Source organism: Mesoplodon bidens (assembly GCF_964165515.1).
Source record: "Mesoplodon bidens genome assembly, chromosome: 3".
Lineage (NCBI taxonomy): Eukaryota > Metazoa > Chordata > Mammalia > Artiodactyla > Ziphiidae > Mesoplodon > Mesoplodon bidens.
In genome coordinates this window covers 16488203-16513930 of record NC_138178.1, presented here as the reverse complement: position 1 = coordinate 16513930, position 25728 = coordinate 16488203, and the positions used below count along the sequence as shown (strand labels likewise).

Below are 25728 nucleotides of genomic sequence, written 5' to 3'. Positions count from 1 at the left end.
TCTGAATTTGAACATGAAACTGTTAAAAGGTACACTTAGGTCAGTCCTCTAAGTATTACTAAAGTAATACGGTACTAGTAATATATTAGCAATAACGGTATTACTTTCAAGGACAAATTTTTGTTTTTATCTGTTTTGTTTATTATGGTTTGGATGAAGGGAGCATTTTGTTTAAAAACCAGAAATGAAATACATTAGATGTGTTACCTGATTTTTGCAATTTAATTAGTTATTTGCAGTTACGATTATGTAAAAGGTTTGACCACTATACTTTTTATTTATACCTATATTTTACACGTCACTTAGACATTTTTACAAGAAGGAATGCCTACTTCTGCTCGATGTGATGATTTAGAAGCCTTAAAAAAGAAGGGCTGTCATCCAGATGACATTGAAAATCCCAGAGGCTCCAAAGATATAAAGAAAAATAAAAATGTCACCAACCGTAGCAAAGGAACAGCAGAGAAGCTGCAGCCAGAAGATATTACTCAGATCCAACCACAGCAGGTGGTTTTGCAGTTACGATCAGGTACAGAAATCTGATTCTATGAATGCCTTTGTGTCTACTTGAGCTTTTTGACAACTTGATGTAAGTTTCTGTTGAGGGTTCATTTTCATATGTGGACTGACACTCAAATAGAAATGTTGAATACATTAACTTTTAGAAATTTTTTGCAGGTATAACAATTTGTAAGACACATGTACCTGAAGTAAATGTTACCTGTGTCTAATGTAAATTCTGTTAAAGATTCAGAAAGTATTAGATTTAATGGTTTTTTTTTTTTTTCTTTTTGCGGTATGCGGGCCTCTCACTGTTGTGGCCTCTCCCGTTGCGGAGCACAGGCTCCGGACGCGCAGGCCCAGCGGCCATGGCTCACGGGCCCAGCCGCTCCGCGGCATATGGGATCCTCCCAGACCGGGGCACGAACCCGTATCCCCTGCATCGGCAGGCGGACTCTCAACCACTGCGCCACCAGGGAGGCCCTAATGGGTTTTTAAAGATAAAAATATCCATCTTCTGGTATAATTACATAATATACAGACAACATTTTAATCTATTTTTTCCTTTGTTTTTGTTCAGTATTGATAAAATATTAAGGTTTTCATAAGAATCTGGAGCAGTCCTGCATCTGGGAAAAAGGAGGAAGAAACAAGCCCCCTTTCTCCTCTTCTAGTTTCCCGCCCCTTCCTCTCAGAGGACTGTCCCGTGCCTGCCTCCCCGCCGCCCCTTCCCCTCTTGCTCTCTCTTCAGCCTGGTGCTGGCAGCCTTGCACTTCTAGAGCTGCTCTGGCAAAGCTCTGCTGGCACCTGGAACCACCAGGCCTGGTGGACCCTCGTCAGGCCTTTTTTTATTATTAACCTTCCTGTCCAAGCGATGCCTCTGAGCTTCTTGAAATGCTCCCCTTGCGGCGTCTGCGATAACATTCCTGCTTTGCTTCTTATCTATTAACAGTGCTTTGCAGTCTCCCTTCTGTGTCTTTTTTCTTCCTTCCTCTTTGTAGTCCACTTAATTGTTGGTTTTCCTCTCATGGCTTTAAAGCCGTTTGTGGGCTGTAACACAGACTTTTTAAGCTCCAAACCCAGTTATCCAACTGTCAACCAAGAGTCTATATAGAGAAAATTTGCAAGTTAAAAATTTAATGACTTTTCACCCAGACCTCTTCCTTCTCGTGTATTTTCTGAGTAGATTATATCTCACACCTCTGGTACATCTCTTCTCCTTCCTCATTGTTTCAGATCCTTATCTTTTTCTTAGATTTTTGCTATAGTTTCTTAACAAGTTTCTTTGTCTCTATAATCATCTTTAAAACTATTCTTCAGGTTTTCTACAGTGAAAATCAGGTTATGTTATTCACTGCATATAGTGCATCCCATTAAACAAAGAAGAGTCTTCACTTTATAACGTTAGTCTCTAAAAAGTCTGGTGTACCCTGTAGTGTATCTGCCTCACCCACCCAGTCTAGTTTATGTTGTTCTGGCTGTCTGTTTTCTTCTGTCATAGTTACCAACCCACTGTTTGCCTGTCTTGCCTGCTGTGGATGGGGAATGCTGTCTTTTTCACCATCCCCGGGGCCTGGCATTTTAAGTATTTGTGATTGAAATGAGTACACATCCATTGATTCAGTTACCTGTGGAATGCCCAGGTTTTTGTAAAAACTATGTCGATAATACAGTTTATAGTGTATACTTTATCAATCGAATTTACTTGGTTTTTCTCATTCGCTTTTGGATTGTTGGCAAGCTTATTTTCTTTTCTAATCTCTGTTTAATTAGGGGAGCCACAGACATTGACATTAAAATTCAAGCGAGCTGAAGACTATCCCATTGACCTCTACTACCTTATGGACCTCTCCTACTCTATGAAAGACGACTTGGAGAATGTGAAAAGCCTTGGAACTGATTTGATGAATGAAATGAGGAGGATTACTTCAGACTTCCGAATTGGTAGGAAGTTTGAGAAAATGAATAGTTTTCATTTGTATAAATACTGGCAGTTTTGTTCTTCACCACATGCATGTGAGATAAACAGGCCAGGTTTTAGTCTTTTCTTTTTGAGAGAACTGATATTCCTGTCAGACATCTAATAATTTTTCCGCCTCCTTGTTCATCTGTTACTGTAGGTGATCATGTTATTTGACACACCTTACACCACATAGGTAATGAAATGCTTGCATGTTTTCACAGGAATTTATGCATTGATTTGTTGATATATTTTATAAACATGTTGATTACAGTTTTTTTCATTACTAGTTAGTATGACCACACCTGCCTCTACAGCCTTAATCTCACGTCAGACCTGGATTTTTCATAGTGATCTCCTTTCCAAACCTAATTATTAAAACCCTTATTATTTCTTATTAAAGAAAAAGATTGACTTACAGGTGGTAATGTACTTGATATTTTTCATGCAGTTTATCCATCCGTCCATCCATCTACCCTCCATCTGTCATCACTGTGTGTGCATTTTCCTTCACAGGGTTTGGCTCATTTGTGGAGAAAACCGTGATGCCTTACATTAGCACAACACCAGCTAAACTCAGGAACCCTTGCACAAGTGAACAGAACTGCACCAGCCCATTTAGCTATAAAAATGTGCTCAGCCTTACTGATAAAGGGGAGGTATTTAATGAACTTGTTGGTAAACAGCGCATATCTGGAAATTTGGATTCTCCAGAAGGTGGCTTTGATGCAATCATGCAAGTTGCAGTTTGTGGAGTGAGTGCATTCATTTTCTACAAAAGGATATTATTTGTGTGAATTTTGAATGTGATTTTGCTGTCAGAAGAAGTTACCTTAATTACTGTAGCATACTTGACTAATCCCTTAAGTTCCCTCCAACTACAAATGCTTTATAAAAGCATAATCATTTTGCCCCTATTTAAACGAGGCAGTTAGTTCATTTACACAGGGTTTTAAAAGCCAGAATGCTCACCATTTGAAACAGTGGGGCATTTTAGCTTTAGCTGGTGCTCTAGGTTTTTAGAAGAGGCCCAGGAACCCTAGCTTTCTGGCTTTGTGCCTGAGATGGAATTGGGGTTATCTGGGACGTCTCCAGGAGCATTAAAAGTGCTCAAATGGACTGTGTCTCAGACACCATTTTCCTCTGGTCAGTTTTCTTCTGCTTATCATCTTTGAGAGGTATCTTCCCCGTGTCATTCAAAAAGAAAGAACTTTTAAAGTCTTAGTTTGAAAGCTATATGAGAACAGGTATTTTGAGAAGTCATATAATTGTAATTTTAATTGCAAGATTTTCAGTAGTAGTAAGCTGATCTCCATTGGGCTAGTGGTTAGAATTTTATGACCCATTTACCAGGTGATGATTTTGAGGTGACCTTTTAATGATTCAGCTGAAGCTGAAAATAGAAAACATTGTGAGGTAGATAAAGTTTAAGTACCTGACTGTCTCATTCCCCCCCGCCCCTTTTTCCTTAGAGTACCCGTATGCTCTAGAAGACCTTCCTTGATTCCAGATGCTTCTTAATGGTTATTTTCCAACCAATTTTTAATGTGTAACTTGATACCCAAGATGATAATATGGTATAGTGTTTAAGACAACAGTCCTTAGACTGTTAGGAAATGGCTTCAAATGTTCCCATCACTGCTCATCCACTAGGCAATTTCCTTGCCATTCTAGAGGGCTGTTTCCTTCTCCTTAAGAAGGGATAATAACAGATAAACCTCATAGGGTTGTTATGAAGTTTAAATATGGTAATCCATATACAGTGCCACTAAGCACCCAGCAAATATTAACTACTAGATTATCGTTACTCTTGACTTCTCACTGGGGTAGTTGCAATTTAAGGATAGTCTCTGCTTTTAAAGGGGAAGAGAGTGACATTCCAGGTAGTGCCCAGGCTGATGCCTGTTTTCTCTCCAGCCATTCATTTGTGATCCTGTTAGCAGCTCACTGTGGAGGGAGCATTCTCTGGGCTGCCTCTACCTGTGCCTTAGCCTTGGGATTAAAACAAGCCACAGCATCTGTGGCCGCTACTCTCGGTTTTCCTCATGCTGACTAAGAGGAACTGTTCCACTTACTTCTCTGCATGAAAAAGAGACAGACATTCTACTTGGACTGCCGGCATTAATAAACTTAATTCCTGCCTTCAAGGATTTTATAGTCTTATGAGGGTATACACAGATGTAATTGAGTATTTAGACAGATGTGATTATAAAATTACCATAGAAGAGGATTTTACTGCTACTTTAAATCCTTTGCTGAATAAGGTGGAAAATAAAATAAATGAACAAATAAGCAGTACTGATGGGTTAGAATGGGTGGAATTAAGCAGGGCAAGTCTTTGGAGAAGGTACTTTTTCTGTAATTAAAAAAGGAAGTCAATGTGGTGGCTGATAAAGGAAGTATACGCTACAGAAGGTGGAGCAAGGATGGATGGGAATGAGACAGTGATATCTGGGCCAAGAGGGGTGTGGGCTGAGACATTTGCATTTACTCATTAAGCACCTACTATGTGCCAAGCACTGTGCTGACTGCTGAAGATAAGATGAAGCACAAAACCCGATGTGGTCCCTGCCCTGCACAGAGCGAGCGTACTTTCTAATGGGGAGAGAGACATGAACTTTAAAAGATACAGTTTTTAAAAAAGAGCTGAAAGAGATGGACAGCCAGGCAAGGTGGAGTTTTACAGTGGGGTGGAGGAGTTTTATTCAGTGGTCTCTGTGCCTTCATCAGCAAGGATATTGGCATTGTGAAAAGAGAAGATACGGAATTAGGTTGAGAGTGCGGTGGTAGCCTACATAAAGATGAAAAGATTTATGCTGAATTGTGGGTAGTATTTTAAAATTGAAATCCTTTTCTTTTCGAGTCATTGATTGGCTGGAGGAATGTGACGCGGCTGCTGGTGTTTTCCACGGATGCTGGGTTTCACTTTGCTGGAGATGGGAAACTTGGTGGCATTGTTTTACCAAATGATGGACAGTGTCACCTGGAAAACGATGTGTACACAATGAGCCATTATTATGTAAGTGCTTAGCTCCTTACATATTGAATGGATTCAGATTGAGTTTAGTGTCTAATACTAAGAGTATTGTGGGTGACTGGCTTGTGGGGTTTTCAGGGTTTGGGGTTTTGTTATTTTGGTAAGTTGGGCCCTGACCTAATGTGCAGGAAAGCTCGTGTTGCTGTTTTGAGGCTCTGGCTTTGTGCTTGCTTCCTTCCACGTAGATGAGGGCCTGGGGGTGAGGGGAGCTGCTGACTCCGACTCTGCGCCTCAGCCCAAAGCTCTGTCTCCTCTCACTCGCTACGTCAAGGGGTAGCAAGCTCGATGTTATGTCTAAACAAATCATTTGTATAGTCTTAACACTCCTTGTCTTAGTTATACATGATTTAAGAAAGCAGGCACCCTGCCTCTACTGAAAATAAAGATTGGCAAATTATTCAAGGTCTGGAAGAAATCTAAACCTTGCTGAATCTTGGTCTTTTTCTTAAGTGATAAGTAGATAATAATAACCTTTAATTACTGGCAGTTCTTTACTTTCATTGTTCTGACATTTAATATACACAGATAATCTTACTCTTTAAAGTCTTTTTATTATGGAAATTTAAAATTTACATATAAAGATAGAAAAGGATTAGAAACCCACTAGACAGCACCCACTTCAATAATTTGTGTTGTTTCAAGCAGTCTTTTTAAAGTAATCCAGTTGATATCTGCAAATCATTATTTTCAGCAAGTATTGAAAACCTGGAGTAGATTGGATGTAATTACATACTAAATTTTATTACTTAATTTCTTAGGATTATCCTTCTATTGCTCACCTTGTCCAAAAACTAAGTGAAAATAACATTCAGACGATTTTTGCAGTTACTGAAGAATTTCAGCCCGTTTACAAGGTAAATATATACATGTGAGATCAAAAGAGGAACACATTTCTAGACTCTTTTTGTTTAGTCATTAGAGGCAAAATGATATGTCTGAATTGAAATGTGGGGAAATGTCACCAGCTACAGACTGGATTTTTTTTTTTTTTTTTTTTTTTTTTGCGTTACGCGGGCCTCTCACTGTTGTGGCCTCTCCCCTTGCGGAGCGCAGGCTCCGGACGCACAGGCTCAGCGGCCATGGCTCACGGGCCTAGCCGCTCCGCGGCATGTGGGATCCTCCCAGACCGGGGCACGAACCCACGTCCCCTGCATCTGCAGGCGGACTCTCAACCACTGCGCCACCAGGGAAGCCCCTACAGACTGGATTTTACAAAAGTGGTGTATATTAATTTTAGTTACATTGTAAAGCGAGTTGTTTTTAGGTCTGACTCCTTATGTTTATTTAGCAAATGTATCGAGAACTGTTATTTAAAAATAAATAGTAAGTACTCAGTAGATGCTAATTAGTTACGTGAGTAGTACTTGTATTTTATGTTTTATCTTTTAATTGCAGGAACTGAAAAATTTGATCCCTAAGTCAGCAGTAGGAACATTATCTGCAAATTCCAGCAATGTAATTCAGTTGATCATCGATGCATACAATGTGAGTGCATTTTAAATAAGATCTGTTTTGGGCAATACCCTATGGAGAGTACTTTTCTCAAAAAAAGTAAAACTCCTTTCATACACAATTTAGCAAGCCCCAGAAGACAACATAAAACTTAAATTCTGCATCTGGAGGAAAAACTCATATTCTCTTACAAATACATAATTATCTGCAGAGCAAAATGTAACAAAGGCATGTGGGGAAAATTTCTAAATTCTGTTTTAATGTTGTTAAGTAATAGGTCTCCTTGTTGGAAAGCAAGTGTGAAACAACTTATATTTAGATTTATAGGATGACCTCAGTCTTCTTTTTCCACACCTTCTTTTTATAGATTCATCTATTTTGATGAATTGTGTCAGAAAAGCTTTTTTTTTTTTTTTTTTTTTGCCAATTCTTCTCGACATATATTCAGGGTATATAGTTCTCTGTTTTCAAGAGGTACACACAGTCATATATGCATGTACCATAAAGTATATATGAATGTATTTACATATATTTGACTTACCATTTTAATAAGATTTATAAGATGTTTTTCCCCCCCAGATTGGAAGGAAGTTGAAATTAAAGAGGAATTTTCTCCATCTTGAGCTTTAGTTCAGAGTACTTTAGTGATACTCATTCACCATTGGTCAATAACTGTTGTAAGTCGTCTGGAGGCCTTTGTAATAGAACAGTAACCATCCTGTACTGTGTATACCACCCCAGCCTTTCTTTTTTTTTTTTGCGGTGCGCGGGCCTCTCACTGTTGTGGCCTCTCCGCTGCGGAGCACAGGCTCCGGATGCGCAGGCTCAGCGGCCATGGCTCACGGGCCCAGCCGCTCCGCGGCATGTGGGATCCTCCCGGACCGGGGCACGAACCTGCGTCCCCTGCATTGGCAGGCGGACTGTCAACCACTGCGCCACCAGGGAAGCCCACCCCAGCCTTTTGATGGGTTGAATTTTAGATATTTTCTACCTCATGCCAGGGGTTCCCAGAATTCTTTGGAAAGACCCTACTCGAAGAGAGAGAGGTTTTTACAAAGATTTTCTAGATTCTGGTTGTTCCCTGTCTCTCCCATAGTTGTTTTGTTCTCTGTCTTTACAGCATTATCTTAATGCTTTCCCAGCTCCATCCATGCAGGAATGTGACCAGGAGAGAGCTTGCTGCTGCAGTCTTCTCTGTTGGTCCTGAGCAATCTGCTGTTCTAAAAACGCAGTGGCTTGAATCCTCCCACTTGGGGTTTTCTTTTTTTGGGGGGTGAGGGCGCAGGGCTGCAGCTGTGCCTAAGCAAATTTGTTCCCGGACTGTGTAGTAGATCATTTACTTTAGTCCCTAGTGAGCTGGAAGTTGGTAGGGCCAGAGGAGAGCTGTGTTGCCACTGGGGGAGGAAAGTGTTCTGAGTTCTTAGGACTCCTCATAATTAATATCAGCCCTCTGTGCTGTATCATCATTAAAATTTTAACTCAGTAATTAAACCATAAATACTTTTTTCAGTCATGTACATTATTTTGAAGAATTGATCCTTATTAATTAGAGCCAGTTTCTCTGGGTTTTGTGTTTTCTGGTCACTCAAGATTTGGCTTCAGATATTTTATTTAAATGGTACTGTTTCTTAACAGTTCATTTTATCCATTGGATTTATGCATTCAACTTATTTTATAGTAGCATTTGTTTGCCTTTCCTCTGTTTAATAGTCTTTCTTTTAGTCCCTGTCTTCAGAAGTCATTTTGGAAAACAGCAAATTACCAGAAGGAGTAACAATAAATTACAAGTCTTACTGCAAGAATGGGGTGAATGGAACAGGGGAAAATGGGAGAAAATGCTCTAATATTTCCATTGGGGATGAGGTATGTTATATAAACATTTTCCGAAGAAAAGAAAAAACTGCTTGTTTACAAGCAGTGTAGTTTATAATTTGAGAAACAGTTAAAGAAATATAATTTGGAGTGGCTATTTGCAATTTTTTTAGTAGATTTAAATTGCGTAGTTGTTAACTTATCTTCTTGTTTTCCCTTAAGGTTCAATTTGAAATCAGCGTAACTTCAAATAAATGTCCAAATAAGAATTCTGAAACCATTAAAATTAAGCCTCTGGGCTTCACTGAAGAAGTAGAGATTATTCTTCAGTTCATCTGTGAATGTGAATGCCAGAGTGAAGGCATCCCTGGCAGTCCCAAGTGTCATGATGGCAATGGGACCTTTGAGTGTGGAGCCTGCAGGTGAGCTGGGACTGTGGAGACTGACGGAGTGCGGGGGGACTGTGGCTGGGACAACTGCAGGGGCAGGCTCTGTTTGGGCGTTCAGAGAGATTCTGTCTATTGGAGCAAATAAATGATTGTTCCCAGCCACTGTTGCTCACCACAAGATCAATTTGATGATCTTGTGTGTGCTATTTATGGAAAGCTCTTCCCTGCCTTTTTTTTTTCTTAGGCAGACTGTCCTTTACTGTAAAAAGCTTTTATAGCCATCCAAGATGTATATTTAACAAATGGTTAAGGTAGCATTTGGGTTTTTCTCTCATTATAGCAGTCTGAATTCTCTAGAGCTAGATAAGCTTATATAAAATAATATTTATTGTATCTGGGAAATGGAATTAGGAAGCAATAAAGGATGTTCACCGTACATGTATTACATGTACTTCTGAATCGTTGGAATAACTTTTAAAAAATCAGTATACCTTGTAAAATTAAAAAGAAAACAGTATTTTCAGAACATAGAATCTTCTACTAACAAAACTATAGTCAGATTATTTTAAATTTTATTTTCATACTGTGATTACTTTTTAACTAAAAATTAAAAGTGAATGTACTCTGAATAATCTTTCTCCTTAAAAGAATAGGAGGAGGGAAGAATATTTTGATGCAGATGTCAGCCCCAAATGGCAATGCTTTGAAGGGTTTTTAATCACGAGAAAAATAGATGGCTGTATTTTGCCATCAGTTATTAGCTTTCTATTCTAAATAGCAATTAAAATGTTAACGTTTTAAAATTTTCCATGTCATATATATCCTGACTGAATTGTGTAGATCCATTTTTAGTAAAATATTACTTAACTGAAAGATCATCTTGAAAATGTTTTGCCTTCCTTCTTTTTGTGTATTTACCAGATACAGAACTAGTGTCTTCAGTGTCTGAACACTAGGTGTTCTAAAAATATGCAGTGTGGCTGAAAAGTCTGGATCCATAGGATAAATTTATTTTTAATCAGTATGTTAGTTATATTTTCAAATGATAGGCTCAGTGTGTTTTTCTTCAACTTCCATGCACCTTTTGGGGTGTGTTTATTGTATTTTTTTAGATTAACAATTGGACGGTTGCTTCACCTATAATAGCAAATGTAATAAATAGCGTATCATTTGAAAACATAGCACACTTTTAAAAATAAGTTTATCCTATGCTTCTAAATGTTTTGTTCGCCTGTTCATTGCCAGATTGTATTTTCTTTTTTTTTTTTTTTTTTTTTTTTGCGGTACGCGGGCCTCTCACTGCCGCGGCCTCTCCCGTTGCGGAGCACAGGCTCCGGACGCGCAGGCCCAGCGGCCATGGCTCACGGGCCCAGCCGCTCCGCAGCACGTGGGATCCTCCCAGACCGGGGCACGAACCCGCGTCCCCTGCATCGGCAGGCGGACTCTCAACCACTGCGCCACCAGGGAAGCCCCAGATTGTATTTTCATCTTGATCAAAATGGTTACTTTCCTGAAGAGGGATTTTTTTCCTAGGCCCCTGTGTAGATTCCACATGGATTTGAATGGCTCTGTGTGTGTGCATATGTACACTTTTGTGCACGTCTGTGACGTGTGGCATGACATGTAATAAAAGTGTAGTTTGAAGATAATGTTCGTAGTCTTACTTCCTCTCCCAGTCTTTCTCACAGCATGACTCGTTGCTTTCACTTATTTTTATTTTACGTGATTGGAATTTTGGACTCTGTTTAGGTGCAACGAGGGCCGTGTCGGGAGACACTGTGAATGCAGCAGCGATGAGGTGAACAGTGAGGACATGGACGCTTACTGCAGGAAAGAGAACAGTTCAGAGATATGCAGCAACAACGGGGAGTGCGTCTGTGGGCAGTGTGTGTGTCGGAAGAGGGATAATACAAACGAGATTTATTCTGGCAAATTCTGCGAGTGTGATAATTTCAACTGCGATAGATCCAATGGCTTAATCTGTGGAGGTGAGAAGGGATCTGAAGATGGTTATAAAATGTGGTCCTGTCTAATACAATAAAAAATCCTGAGAGTTTGCTTAGTGAATGAATAGAAAAAGGGCAGCACGGAGGGTCCCTGCATCCCACAGACAGCCTTTCTTACACGTTATTGCTTGTTCTCACTTTTCGGTCGATGCTCTGATTTTACATTTTTACCATTGTTATGAGAAATGATATTTTCTATTGCAGGAAATGGTGTCTGCAAGTGTCGCGTGTGTGAATGCAACCCTAACTACACCGGCAGTGCCTGTGACTGTTCTCTGGACACTACCTCCTGCATGGCTGTGAACGGGCAGATCTGCAATGGCCGGGGCGTGTGTGAGTGTGGCGCCTGTAAGTGTACAGATCCCAAGTTCCAAGGACCGACCTGTGAGATGTGCCAGACGTGCCTTGGAGTCTGTGCCGAGCACAAGTGAGTATTTCCGAATTGCTTGAAATGGGTGATAACTCGCTGTCTGTTGGCCTCTGTATCAGCACATAATACAGAGAACAGCGCTAACATCAGGTTACGCTGTAAATAAACTGTCACACTGAAGCCCAGTTTTTAAATCTTAAAAGTTCTTTCTCAGTAGCTGGTGTTTGTCACATGATATTGAAATGTGTCGTACGAGAGTGATGGTACAATTATTTCAGTACGAGTTTGCTCTGTAAGTGAATCCATGTGGTAACCTTTGTTAAATTAGCATTACCAATTGCTTAATTAACTATCTTTTGACTAAACTAAATAAAATGGAAAGTTTTGTCCCTGGAAGAAAGAGCTACTATTGTACCAGCAACACATTTCAAAAGTTATTTTGGCTTTAAATTGTGTATTAAATATCTGATAGGGCTAGTTTTATTTTCCTACTCTCTTATTTCTTTTGGAGGATTTTAGTTTGAGCTGTAATAAATCTATAATATCACTTGGGAAACTAGCATCTTTATGTTTAGTTTTCCCATCTAGAAATATGTTTCTTTCTTTATTTATATCTTTCTATTGCTCTTGGCTTAATTTGGTTAAATTTTGAGTCTAGCACACAAAATAAACTTTAAGCAAATATTATTTTAAATAATAAATGTAATCATTTGCATTTTAACAGGGAATGTGTTCAGTGCCGAGCCTTCAACAAAGGAGAAAAGAAAGACACGTGTGCTCAGGAATGTTCACATTTCAACATCACCAAGGTTGAAAATCGGGACAAATTGCCCCAGCCAGGCCAGGTGGATCCCCTGTCCCATTGCAAGGAGAAGGACGTTGACGATTGCTGGTTCTACTTCACATATTCAGTGAATGGGAACAATGAGGCCACTGTTCATGTTGTAGAGACTCCAGGTAGAAGCCTGATCATTTCAAAATTCTTTGCATTTTCTTTTAATGTCTTTTTACTGCTTAGGGCTATTGGCACTTTCCCTAATATCTAGGAACAACTGCCAGCTGGACTATTATATGTCCAAGTTGGGACACTTTTAATCTCTCAGAGCTTAAACTAGTATTTAATTAATAAATAAGGGAAAGAGAAAGCAGGTTTTAAGTTTTCTGAATGGAGAGTCCGAGGAGTAAATGCAGTAGCTCCCACAGAGCCCTCAGCACGGTGCCTGGCAGTAGGCTCTCGGTAAGAGCACCATCATTATTAATGATATTTAAATATGAGCTTGATTTTAGGCTTGGACACTGGGAAAGATAATTTGTTAAAGGATATTATACAGCAAGAATTTGTTCAGCTTCTCAAAAGATTAAACATTTTTATCTTGGTTTTTCTGGGTGCTTTTAATATACTTTGGAATTTTCTACATTTGTGGTCAGATTTTTTATGGGAATGTAAGTTTTAATTTCTCCTGGATAAATATTGGGAATGGATTTTGGAGGCATATATTTAACTTAAGAAGAAACAGCCAAACTGTTTTTTTGAAGTCTCTGTATGGTTTTGCATATGTATTTTTCAAATGTTGTCTCACAGTCTGCCTCCTTGTCTTTTCATTTTCTTAAGTGTTTTTTTGAAGACCAGAAGCTTAAATTTTGATGAACTACGATTTACCAAGTTTTTCTTTTATAGATCTTGCTCTTTACTATTATGTCTTAGAACTCTTTGCCTAATTCAGGTTCATAAGGATTTTTCTCCTGTGTTTTCTTCTAAAAGTTTTATAGTTCCTGGTTTTCCATTTAGGTCCGTAACCCACTGTGAGCTGATCTTAGTATATGGAGTGAGGTCCAGTTTTTTATATGTAGATTTCCAGTCGTTCTTGCACCATTTGTTGAAAAGGTTGACCTTTCTCCACCTTGGTTGAAAATGAGATGACCTTATATATGTGGGCCTGTTTCTGACTCTTGATTGTTTTCCATTAATCCAGGCATCTGTCCTTTAGCCAATACCATACTGTTTCAGTTAGTGTTGCTTCATAGCTAGTTGTGAAATCTGGTAATAGAAGTTGTCCAACTTTGTTCTTTTCTGAAACTGCTTTTGAAACACTTTCCTAGTTCTCCTACTTCTTCGTAAATTTTAGAATAAACTTGCTTGATATCTACACGTCCTGCCAGGATTTTGATTGGGATAGCATTGAGTTTATAGATCAGACTGGGGGAGGGACTTCCCTGGTGGTGCAGTGGTTAAGAATCCGCCTGCCAGTGCAGGGGACATGGGTTCGAGCCCTGGTTGAGGAAGATCCCACATGCTGCAGAGTGACTAAGCCCGTGCGCCACAACTACTGAGCCTGCGCTCTAGAGCCCTTGTGCCACAACTACTGAGCCCACGTGCCACAACTACTGAGCCTGCGTGTCTAGAGCCCATGCTCCGCAACGAGAAGCCAGTGCAGTGAGAAGCCCGTGCACCGCAACGAAGAGTAGCCCCCGCTTGCCACAACTAGAGAAAGCCCACGCACAGCAACGAAGACCCAATGCAGCCAAAAATAAAAATAAATTAATTAATTAAAAAAAAAAATTGGGGGAGAACTGACATTTTAACAATGTTGAGTCTTCTAATCCATGAACATGGAATCTCTCTCCATTTATACAGGTCTTTTTTTCATCAGTGTTTAGTAATTTTTAGCATGTAAATCTTGCACATATTTTCTTAGATTTATACATAGGTATATCATGATTTTTGGTGCTATTGTACAAAATACCATTTTCTAAATTTCTATTTCCAAATTGTAGAAATCAATTTCTATATAATACATAGAAACTACATGACTTTTCTTTATTGATCATGTATGCTGGGGTCTTGTAAACCCATCTGTTACTTCTAGTATCTTTTTTATAGATTCTTTGGGATAGTGTACATTCACTTACCTTGGGATTTTAATTCCTGTGTGTTTTTTTATGAGACTGCCCAGCTCTTTGTAACTTTGGCTGTACCTTCATATTCTAATCCCTTATGTGCTCATCCTTTACTTCTTACTTGACAGAGTGCCCCACTGGTCCAGATATTATTCCAATTGTAGCAGGTGTGGTTGCTGGAATTGTTCTTATTGGCCTTGCATTGCTGCTGATTTGGAAGCTTTTAATGATCATTCATGACAGAAGGGAATTTGCCAAATTTGAAAAGGAAAAAATGAATGCCAAATGGGACACGGTAAGTTGGAAATCATCTAAAAAGGAGGGTGATTCATAAAGCAAATGTAACACTTCTAAGACTTACTAGCTCTAAAGCTGATGATTAAAGTCCTTTAAATATTTTATTCCCCCCAAAATTTATTATTCAGAAAACTTGCATTTAGTGAAAAATAGAAAACATCTTAAGTATATCCCATTAAAACAAAACAATTATAAGAATGTTTCTTCTGGTTACTGTGGTCAATGTTTTTATTTCCTTAATAATTTTAACCTTAAATCCGCTCTTCTGCTTTTTTTTTTCCTCATGTAAAATAGAATCCTAAATAATAGCAAGCTATTCAGTAGAAAGCTTTTTCTGTTTTTCTTTTCCCCCAACAAAGAAACCTAAGTAGAAAGCAGCCAGACTCAAAAGGCTACATACTGTATGATTCCACTTATATGACAGTCTGGAAAAGGTAAAACCCTAGAGGCAGGAATGAGATCCAGTGGTTTGCAGGGGCTGGAGCTGGGGGAAGGGGCCCGAGGGATCTTGGGATGATCTTCATTGTGGGTGTGTTTATACATTTGAGAATTCATGGAACTATGTACTTAAAAAGTGTATTTTTATTCTCTGCAATTTTACAACTTAATAAACCTGGCTTTATAAAAATTTAGAAGCTGTAAGTGATGAAAGTTGATGCCAGCATTTAGTGCTTTGAAGCATGGGGTGGGAGGCCACGGCAGCCAAGCGTTGGCCTTCGTGTATTTATCTTTTGATACAAGAAAGCAGTGACAATCTTCAGTATTGTTAAATTGTAAATGAATTTTAGTCATTTGCATTTTACTACAATTTGCTTGGGTTTTTAAAAATTAATTTTGGAAGTGTAAAAATAGTAAAAAATTCTCTTTTATAGTGTTTAAACACTATACATGTCAGCTTTTTTCTGATGAAATCATTAGAAACTATTTCTTTTACTTCAGCAAGAAAATCCGATTTACAAGAGTCCTATTAATAATTTCAAGAATCCAAACTTTGGACGTAAAGCTGGTCTCTAAGTTGCCGTTCGTATTTTCTTTCATTTTCTGTCTGCATGTGAAATTTATCCTTTCTACTGCACTGTGTGCCCTTTATCACTATTGCTGCCTTTTTTTTTTTTTTTAAGTCTGGCTTTATTTATATGGCTATACTATGGCTTTTCTTTTTATGTGTGTATACAGGTAGTGTTTAGAGGGGCTTTGGATTAAGCTTTATGGTATAGAAGCAGCAGCTGTGTTGTAGTGAAAAGAGAATGTGCTTTGTGATCAGAGAGACCTGGTGAGTCCCAGCTCTTCCACTTAGTAAGTAGAATGGCATTGGGTCACTTTCCAGAGCTTTAACATGGAGTCAGTAGTGATATTGTTTGGTGTGGTTGTTCTTGGCTAATGACTGTAGTGTATGATAGCAGCCTGTCAGTTATAATCCTTACTAGAGTCCTTTGCTTTAGATAGTATTATTATCCTTATAATAATATAACAAATTATTATATGTAAGTTTTAGGGTGAAACAATGAAAAGTGAACATGAAAACTAAAGTTCAAAATAGGAGAATAAATGTAACCTGGTATAACATTAGTATAATATATAACTACAGTGTCATCGTTACTGATTCTAGAAGTATTTTGAAAATCTTCAGTTCTTGACTGTAACTTAAAATTCCTTTAAAAATCAGAACCCTTTATTTATATATATTTCTTCTTCTTAGTTATTGAATAATTCTAATACTCAAAGCTAACACTGAACTTTTTTTGAAAGGTAACAAAGACTTTAAAGAGAAAAATCCTATTATAGTTTTAAATAAAAACTTAGTTGAAAATTTCATAGTGGTAATAAAGCTTGGTTAGTGTATTCTCTAAGCTAGGGTAAGTTATTTTGGTGAGTATATGCTTTACCTAGATGACAAATTTATCATTTTCTCTTTTAGTAGTAGTGGACAGTCTTCTTCCTTGTAACTGAGTTTTCATGAAGTGCTTCTAGCATGTTTTTTTTATTTTTTATTTTAATTTTATTAGTTTCTGCTTTATAACAAAGTGAGTCAGTTATACATATACATCTGTTCCCATATCCCTTCCCTCTTGCGTCTCCCTCCCTCCCACTAGCATGTTTTAATATAATTATGTAAGCCCCTAAAACTCTCTGATAAAAAGATTGTGATTAGGACCAATTCTCCTGACTGGTGATCCAGAACTCTTTTTATTTATTTATTTTTTTTTTTGCGGTACGCGGGCCTCTCACTCTTGTGGCCTCTCCCGTTGCGGAGCACAGGCTCCGGACACACAGGCTCAGCGGCCATGGCTCACGGGCCCAGCCGCTCCGCGGCATGTGGGATCTTCCCGGACTGGGGCACGAACCCGTGTCCCCTACATCGGCAGGCGGACTCTCAACCACTGCGCCACCAGGGAAGCCCTCCTAACTACTTTTATTCTTATTTCACATATTGGAAAACTGAGGCACAGAGGGGTTCAGTAACTTGGCTAAGTTTGCAGGGCTAGGTAATGGAAGAGCTGAGATTCAAACCCAGGCCCCTGGGCTCCAGGGTCCAGGGTCTTAACCACTACCTTATATTAGTAGCAATCAGTGTCTTCGGGAGACGCTGTTACCTGGTTAGGAAGAGGGAGATCACTCTTTACAGAAAATGACACTTTTTGGTATTTCTGATTAACTTAATGGTGTTAGTGTTACTCTAGCACTACTGTGTTGGGCAGACATTGTAACTGGGAGATCCCTTTGTTACCTAGAAACCAACACTGCAGATTTGCTTATTTACTCTGAGAAGTATACTTATAAAATAATAACAAGATCTTAAAGTACAGGAATGTTTAATATTTTTAAGAGATACAGGCAGTACCGATAACATTAGAAACCATTACTTGTCAGATTTTTCTTTTATTTCTAAGCAGATTTTAAGACTTTTGAAATGGCAAAGTTAAATTTGATGGCAGAAAATTATTGTCAGGTTCATATATGGGTAGTTTGGTACGTTTTCCTGTTAGTATGAGGTTTGATACATTCTTTTCTTTCTCACTTAATGCTTTACAGAAAGTCATTTTTAGAAGGAAACTGATTTGCTGGGATCCCTTTCCCTCCCTCCCTCCCTGTCAAAAAATCAAATATTGACACTTTCATATGGTTACTTCTTATATGAGAAAAGTTTCTGTATCTCCTATTGAAAGGTGAAATTTTCACCTTTGCTGTATGTTAAATTGTGCTTTGAAGGAAATTATCAATAATTAATAGTGAAACTTAATGTTTTCATTGTTAAGTCAATTTTTGGCTACAGTATTACTTCTTCAGCCAAAATAAGCATTTTGAGCAACTCAAGATGCGAAAGTTTTGTAAAAATTTCTTTATTCGTTAGTGAAATCCAGGCAAATTAATGGCTACAGGTTATTTTGAGATGTCTTCTCAAGAAAAATTAAAGTAGAAATAAACAATAGAAATTAATGAATGAGCATTAAGAAATTAAAACAAATCATGGCTTATAAAGTACTTTTCCGATATGGGACCAAGGTTGCCAGTCAGTTATTATATCATTAACATATTTCAGATAATAGGCACTCTGATTATTTCAGCACATAGACTACTCATGTAGGTACATTAAAAAAATCAGATTACCAGCTTTGTGATTGTTAAAGCTGTTCGGCACATTAAACGTGGGCTGCTAGTCCCCACGGTTGTGCACTGCATTTCTAACACACCACAGCAATCACCACCATGTCCGCCCTTCCAGAGGGAGCACAAGGATGACATTTACTGAGATCAGAGGACGTCACTGCTGAACATAACCCTGCTCTCTTGATTTAAATAGGCTTTGCTTTTTGTTGGGATGGGGAGGGGTTGCACTCTGAACATGGGAACTAATCTGCATTATTTTAGCTTACCTTCATTTAAGGTGATGCCCAATGCAGATACTTTAATTTTACCTCTAACCTTGCATGTTAAAATTTTGTTTGGATGGACTTTGAAATAATAAGTATAAATGTTTGTGTATATGAAAAGGCAAACTTTTCTCCAAAGGTAAGTTCTGCCATATAAATCGTACTTTGGATTCATCTATAACTTATAGGTGTTTTTTTCTTTCATTTTTTTTTTTTGTTGTTGTTCTCTATTTTTTGTTGTTGTTGTTACCTCCCTTATAATTTTTAAGTATTAAACATGAGATTTATCTAATGCATTAGTTTAAAGAAACAAATGGTAATTTATTTTCCTAGCATATTTGAAAGAATGGGCAGTCCTAGCTTCATATAATAGGAAGGTGGAAATAAAGAATGTAACTTACTTGTACTGATCACTCATTAGCAACGTAGTTGCCGGGATCCAGACTCCGGTCTCCATTATGAAATGTCTGCTACAATGTCTGTATAATCATATTTTAGCTCCAGTTGGGATTAGAGCTCAGAGTTTGATATCCTATGTGATTTTTTATCATCCAGATTATATGATGTTTGTCTCTGAGGGATCCTGAGTTCCTCCATGTTTCAGAAATGACTGGTCAAATTGTGTTTTGTGGGGTGGGGCTAAGGCACATTGTCACGTTTCAGTCGGTATCCAGGCTCACTGCTAAGCTGAAGTTATAGTGGTTTATTTGGTGTCTCTCAAGACCCAGCCCTTAATATGTTTCATTTTCCCTCAGTGATTTCCTGTCTGCAAGATAAATTCAGTCTTCTTAGCATGGCACACAGGACCTTGCGTGATCTGGCACTGCCTTCTTTCTTGTCTCCTTTCCCTTCCCCACTCCTCAGAACATACACATGCACCCTTAAAAACTTCTGAACTATGTATATTTCTACCTAACTGAGCCATTCTTTTCCCAACACCTTGACTGCATGTGTATGTGTGTCTGTATACCTTTCAGTGTTTTATCTACAGTCAGTTTCATTTTGACAATATCCCTGATCTTCTCAGAGTCAATCCCTTTTTTCTTATACTGTTCCCTTTTTATGTACATAATTCTATTTTGTACTATTTCAGAGCGCCTTAATTTATCTTCATGTTTGTCATCCACAAAACTGTACCCTCCTAGGAGGCAGAAATTGTGGCAATGAAAACTATATCCAAATATAACCTGCAGTGAAGTGTGAATAAAATTTAAAAGCAAAAATTACTGTTTAGATGCCTTCTATATTTTTTGAAATCACCTCAGATGGTTCTATAGTAAGATATAAAACTAAACAGCATTTCAAAATCTTAATTTTTTCCTAAAATTTAAATGTTTTAAGTTTTTAATATTTGTTTCATTTGTGCTCAATGATATTTCCTCTGAGATAGGAATATTTAGCCATATTTCTCACTTGACTTTCAAGCAGGAGAAAGAATGCTGTAGCAGATATTTAAATGTATCACTTAGCATAAGAGAATTTTTAAAGAAAATGATAGCACGGGGATGTATGTTATTTTCCTGTTTTAAAACATCAGTGTCAGTTAAGTTTTGGATATTGAAAAATCTCTTGTGTTTATGGCTTGGAGTCATTTACTGGGCTTGATTTCAGTACTCTTTAGTAAAATACAGTATTAACAATAAAACATTTCATCAGTACGATATTGAAGAATAGCAATTATTTCATGAAGAATGGAAATTATTTTTGTCTAAGCAAATGCGGCAGTGTGATGCCTTGGTGGAGGTACTGTGCCCGTAGTGACACTGTGACAGTCTTACCCTAGAACTCTCCACAACTTTTGTGGCAGAGCCTCAGAAGAATATCTCCCTCACAGAGATGAAAGCCAAGGAGTCTGTTCATTATCAAGCACCTTTGTGCACAGTAAGGGTTAAGAATCGGGCAGTTGATGGCAGAAGAATTCCTTAAGTTCAAAATTAGTTTCAAGACAGGCATTCAAAACCAGTTTAAAAGAGAGAAGCCGTTAACAGCACGTCCTCCAGTGGAGGAATGGCTCAGAAAGGAAATAATGCCAGATGACAGGGGTACCTTTAGACCTGTAGGGCAAAGCTTTCATTTTCAAGTTTTGTGTAAACTTTTTAATGCCTTTTAAAAAATTCAGTGTGATACCTGGACAGATAAAATGGAAATGACTTCTGAAAACGACCTTTACTTTTAATATTGTCTTGTAAATAATGTTACATGACTTCAGTAGAGTGACTGATAACTTTTCTCTTTTTTTTTAGGGTGAAAATCCTATTTATAAGAGTGCTGTGACAACTGTTGTCAATCCGAAGTATGAGGGAAAATGAGCGCTGCCAGTGCGTATCCATAACACTGAGTGCAAAGTAGTGATTCCACAGCCACAGTAAAGGTAGTTTCAGGGCAGTGTTCCTGTGGTTCTCTCATGGGCAGGTTCTGAAAATGTACAATATGTATAATTTGAAAGTTTTTTTATTATTTTGAAAATAATGTTATAATCAATGCCAGGGACTGACAGAAGACTTGAGACAGGATGGTTATCCTTATCTAAGGTTGCGTTGTGCCTTTTTGACCTTTTCCTCCTGGACTGTTGAAATCCAGCTCTTAGTGGATTAAGAGATATTTCTAGAGTGATTGAAAGGGCAGTAGTTAAAGTAATGAATATGATGAGAGTTTCTGTTGATCAAGTATTAAAACTGATTTCTCGTTTTGCAGATACGTCACTTTTCAGTTATACAGAATCCAAAGTGAATGTCCTTCTAGCTAGTTTAGAATTGTTTTAAATTTATTATTTTGTTATTTTCCTTATTAGACATGACTGATGACATGATATATCTGAAAGATGAGTATGTTGGGAGTTACTTGTGTAAAATAATGAAATATTTGATCTATAAAGGCCATGGGAAAAGCCAGAGAGTTAGGAAGGGAAAACATAGCTTTAAAACCTGTGTGCCATTTTAAGAGTTACTTAATCTTGGTAACTTTTATGCCTTCTTTTTTTAAATTCAAGCCTTGGATAAAAGTATTGGGGAATTTTCTGCAAAAAAAAAAGTCCTTGATTTATATAAAGGCCTTAATTTACATAGTATTTGCTGAATTGGGGACCTCTGGGTGAATTTAATTTTATTTTATTCATTTTATTTTGTTTAAATCCTGGTGCTTTTTATCACCTCTTCTAATCATTTAATGTATTTGTTTGCAATTTTGGGTAAGACTTTTTTTATCAGTACTTTTTCATTGATGTTTTAGCTGTACATTTGCCTTTTTAATGACCATGTGAAATTGTACTATGGCTTATGCAGCAGCCATCAGTTAAGCAATTCTTAATTTCAATTAGTGCTGTAACAGACCACTGTATATTTACTTCTCACTGTTTGAATTTCCTGTTTGGTTTCATACTAGTCACATTCTTATTTTAAGTGCCTTTTAATTTTAACAGTTCACTTTTTACAATGCTATTTACTGAAGTTATTTATTAAATAAAAATGCCTAAAATATTTAAATTGGATGTTTGGGTTTTATATATTTTGTCAGTTTGTGTGCCTGAAATTTTTATAGCTTAAAGAGACTGACAGAAAATTCCTGGTCATTGGGTATTTTACTTAGGCTAAAAGAGAGAAGGAAAGAAGGAAGGGAAGGAGGGAGGAGAGAGGTGGTAAAATAAAATTTCAGACTGTCTTTGGGCTTCTCTGTATAATACTGGGTAAACCCCTTCTCTCCCCCCCTTCTCTTCCCTCCCTAGGAGACAGGTTTCATCCCTATATTAAGCAGAATTAACTCTTCATGAACATCCTCTTAGAGCTATTAACTAGAAGCTGGAAATTATATCATTTTATTTAATATATAGACAGGGAATTGTTACGTTTCTGATAAGTTTTTATTTTCATTTGGCTTTGGTTTATGTTAGAAAGTATATGTATCCATAAAAAATACTTGTGTGAAGCTTACTGAAAGAAATATATCCCTTCCTGGAGCAATACAATAAGTGTCAGAGATTTGGGGAGAGGATTGTGGTAAAAGTTTCAACTTTACCAGCCTCTCACATTTGCAGTGCCCCTCCCATTTTTAAAAATTGGTATATTTTTTTACCTGTTCCACTTAAATGTATTTCCTAGCTTAGACTAAATCATCTTTCAGTTGAGAATTACACATCTTGATGAGGAAAATTACCTCTTTCATCAACTATCCATTTCACCTGTTTCATTTTCCGTTCCCACCACCCACACTGCCGCTTGGTTCAATGCATTTCCTTACACCCGAGGCATAACCAGATGAACTGAATATACCATATTTCTGCTCCACAAGTTTGCTTTTATAATGAGATTTTTTAATAAATAGGTACAGAGCCTATTTTCTGTTATATTCAATACGTGATTCTTTTTCCTGGCATATGTTTTTGATGCTGAAATATGGTGAATTTTTAATTTTATATTATAATTTATAAACAGATTTTCTGACTATAGAAATCCTTTTATTTGGAAGCTGGAGGAATTGTATAGAATTTATTTCTCATGCTGACCATAACAGCATTGGCATTTGAATAATTTTAGGCTTAAAACTGGCAGTTTCAAAACACAGTCTAAGAGATTGATAATTAGCTTTGAAACCACATAGAACTTTGTCACTAAAATATTTTTTATTTTCCTAGCAAATAGTACATTTTGACCTCCAGTGAAGTGCTTTCCAAAAGTTAATGAGTCCTGAAAGAAAATAACAGTTGTAAATTTTTTTTCATTCAAACTCTTTATTTTGAAAATTTATGAAATGTTAGGTATCATGCCTAAGTGTCGACAGTGGCACATTTTGCAGTGATTCTCTGACATTTTACAAAGTTTTCTTACTCTTTTGCAGAGGATAACTTTATAAATTCTTTGATAAACACGCCCAGATAAGACCTTGAGCCACAAGAACAGTTCATCATACTAGTTAAAAAGCACTGTGGTCAACTTTTGATTTTGGAATTGTCTTTTTCCTGCTCTTCTGTTGCTTACTAGAGTTTGAGAGGTAACCTTATTGAATAGAGGCCATTTGTCTTTGTTTTTTTGCCTGTGTCCTTGAAAACTTAAGTCATTTCTGACCTAATAAGTTCATAGGAGTTCAGAAACAGCAAGTATCTCCAGGACTCTTCTGGAGCCTATAGAGACAGTTCACTGGCTCTCTGGACAGCTGTCATGTCCCAGGATTCTCCTGAGAATTTAGGCAGATGTGGAAGTGGCTTCTGAGTGAGTGATCCATGGGAGCAGATTTTGAGGCTGGATTAGATTAGATAGCCCATTAAGCCTCCACCACTGTGAGGGTGGTAAGTTGTCATACATATCAAAATGTACAAAATGCTAGGGTGAATCACAAGACAAATATTAGTTAAGTCCACAGGTAGTAACTATCTTTTTATTTAATTTCCTTCTACAGTCTTAAGTCTTCACTGGATTTTAACTATGTTAAGATCTTACATGAATTTTTCAAGGACCACGAAAGGTATTTAGTGGTATTTCATTTAATTTTACTTGTATTCTACCTACTTTGGGTTTTTGGTCTCAGGACTAATTCTAAAATAGACTGGTGTATTAAACAAGAGTTAATTAAGGATCACTTTGTGAGAGGAAACACTATTCTGAATATTTAAATCCCATAATTTTATTCATTACTGTAATAGTTTATAGAACTGTTAGAAGACAGCATTGTCTTCAATTTAATGTGTAGTAGGTGATATGTTGTTGATGTTACTTAATGATAACAATGTCATGTTAATGTTGCTTACTGATCAGAATTACTCCTGGGTGATAGACCAACATTCAGGTCTCCTTCAGTAGCTAAGTAACTGGCCCCTCGGCAACCATTTTAAAACATGGATTTGATTATATTGTCCCAATGCCCCCATCTCCATCTCCACTTTCACATCCTCAGTCCTACCACACGTCCTTTGTAGTTGATGTTTCTGTCTTATCCCTAGATTTGATAGCTCCAAGAATATAGGACCCTGTGTGTTTTGATTCATCATTGAACCCCTAGAACGTCTGTCATGAAGTAAGTAGGTGACCGTAAGTATTTGTTGAATAGGTGGGATTCATTTCCCTGAGTTACCGCTACTGCCTACCTAGCAGCATTTGCAGTGATACACTCTGCCTTCCTGCCAGTTCTTATAAACTCTGTACTCCAAGGTCAGTCCTTCCACTTATATCTTCAGTACCATCCCCTCTTGACTATTAAAACAAGCAGTGTGCTTCCCCTTTCCTGCATTATTGATTTTCCTCTCTCTTCTAGATCATTCCCATCACTAACAAACATGCGAGTTATCATCTGTTCTCTATTCCGTTTTACATCTCAAAAGAGTTGTCTAATGCATACACGCATGGGCAGTTGATTTTAAACAAGGGTGCCAAGCCTATTCAATGAAGAAAAAAGTGTCTTCAACAGATGATTCTGGCTAACTGGATTTTCACATGCAGAAGAATGAAATTGGACCACCCCATCTCACACCACATACAAAAATTAGCTCAAAATGGATCGATGACCCAAGAGCTAATACCGTAAGATTCTTAGAAGGAAACATGGTAAATCTTCATGACCTTGGGTTTGGCCACAGATTCTTAAATGTGATACCACAAGCATGAGCAACAAAAGAAAAAAATGCATGAATTGGGCTTCATCAAAATTTAAAACTTGTGCATTAAAGGACACTTTATTAAGAAAGTGATAAAATGTACAGAATGGGAGCAAATATTTGTAAATTAAATATCTGACAAGAAAATATATAGAATATATAAAGAACTACAACTCAACAACAAAAAGACAAACTAAATTATAAATGGGCAAAGGACTTGCGTAGACATTTCTCCAAAGAAGATACACAAATGCCCAATAAGCACATGAAAAGATACTCTACATAATTTAGCCATCAGGGAAATGCAAAGGAAAACCACAGTGAAATACCACTTCACACCTACTAGGATGGCAGTAATTTAAAAAGAGTGGAGAGTAACAAGTGCTGGTGAGAATGTAGAAAATTTAGAAGTCTTGTACATTGCTGGTGGAACAGATACTTATACACCAATACTTACTGCAGCATTATTCACAATAGCCAAAAGGTAGAAACAACCCAAGTGTCCATCAACAGATAAATGGGTACCCAAAATGTGGCATATACAACCAATGGAA

At 37.6% G+C, this 25728-nt stretch overlaps 1 protein-coding gene across 2 annotated transcripts in view; it reads left to right on the top strand.

Moving 5' to 3' along the window:
* Nucleotides 1–22076, top strand: part of ITGB1 (integrin subunit beta 1) — a 44994-nt gene extending 22918 nt beyond the window's left edge. For both annotated transcript variants that reach the window (XM_081226992.1, XM_081226991.1), the window contains exons 4-16: nucleotides 307–529; nucleotides 2275–2445; nucleotides 2978–3216; nucleotides 5325–5480; nucleotides 6257–6352; nucleotides 6894–6983; nucleotides 8673–8813; nucleotides 8985–9184; nucleotides 10901–11139; nucleotides 11362–11584; nucleotides 12252–12484; nucleotides 14554–14720; nucleotides 20838–22076. In XM_081226992.1, the coding sequence (XP_081083118.1) occupies nucleotides 307–529; nucleotides 2275–2445; nucleotides 2978–3216; nucleotides 5325–5480; nucleotides 6257–6352; nucleotides 6894–6983; nucleotides 8673–8813; nucleotides 8985–9184; nucleotides 10901–11139; nucleotides 11362–11584; nucleotides 12252–12484; nucleotides 14554–14720; nucleotides 20838–20903 (2244 nt within the window). In that variant the 3' untranslated portion in view covers nucleotides 20904–22076. The remainder of the gene's footprint in view (nucleotides 1–306; nucleotides 530–2274; nucleotides 2446–2977; nucleotides 3217–5324; nucleotides 5481–6256; nucleotides 6353–6893; nucleotides 6984–8672; nucleotides 8814–8984; nucleotides 9185–10900; nucleotides 11140–11361; nucleotides 11585–12251; nucleotides 12485–14553; nucleotides 14721–20837) is intronic.
* Nucleotides 22077–25728: the final 3652 nt, after the last annotated feature.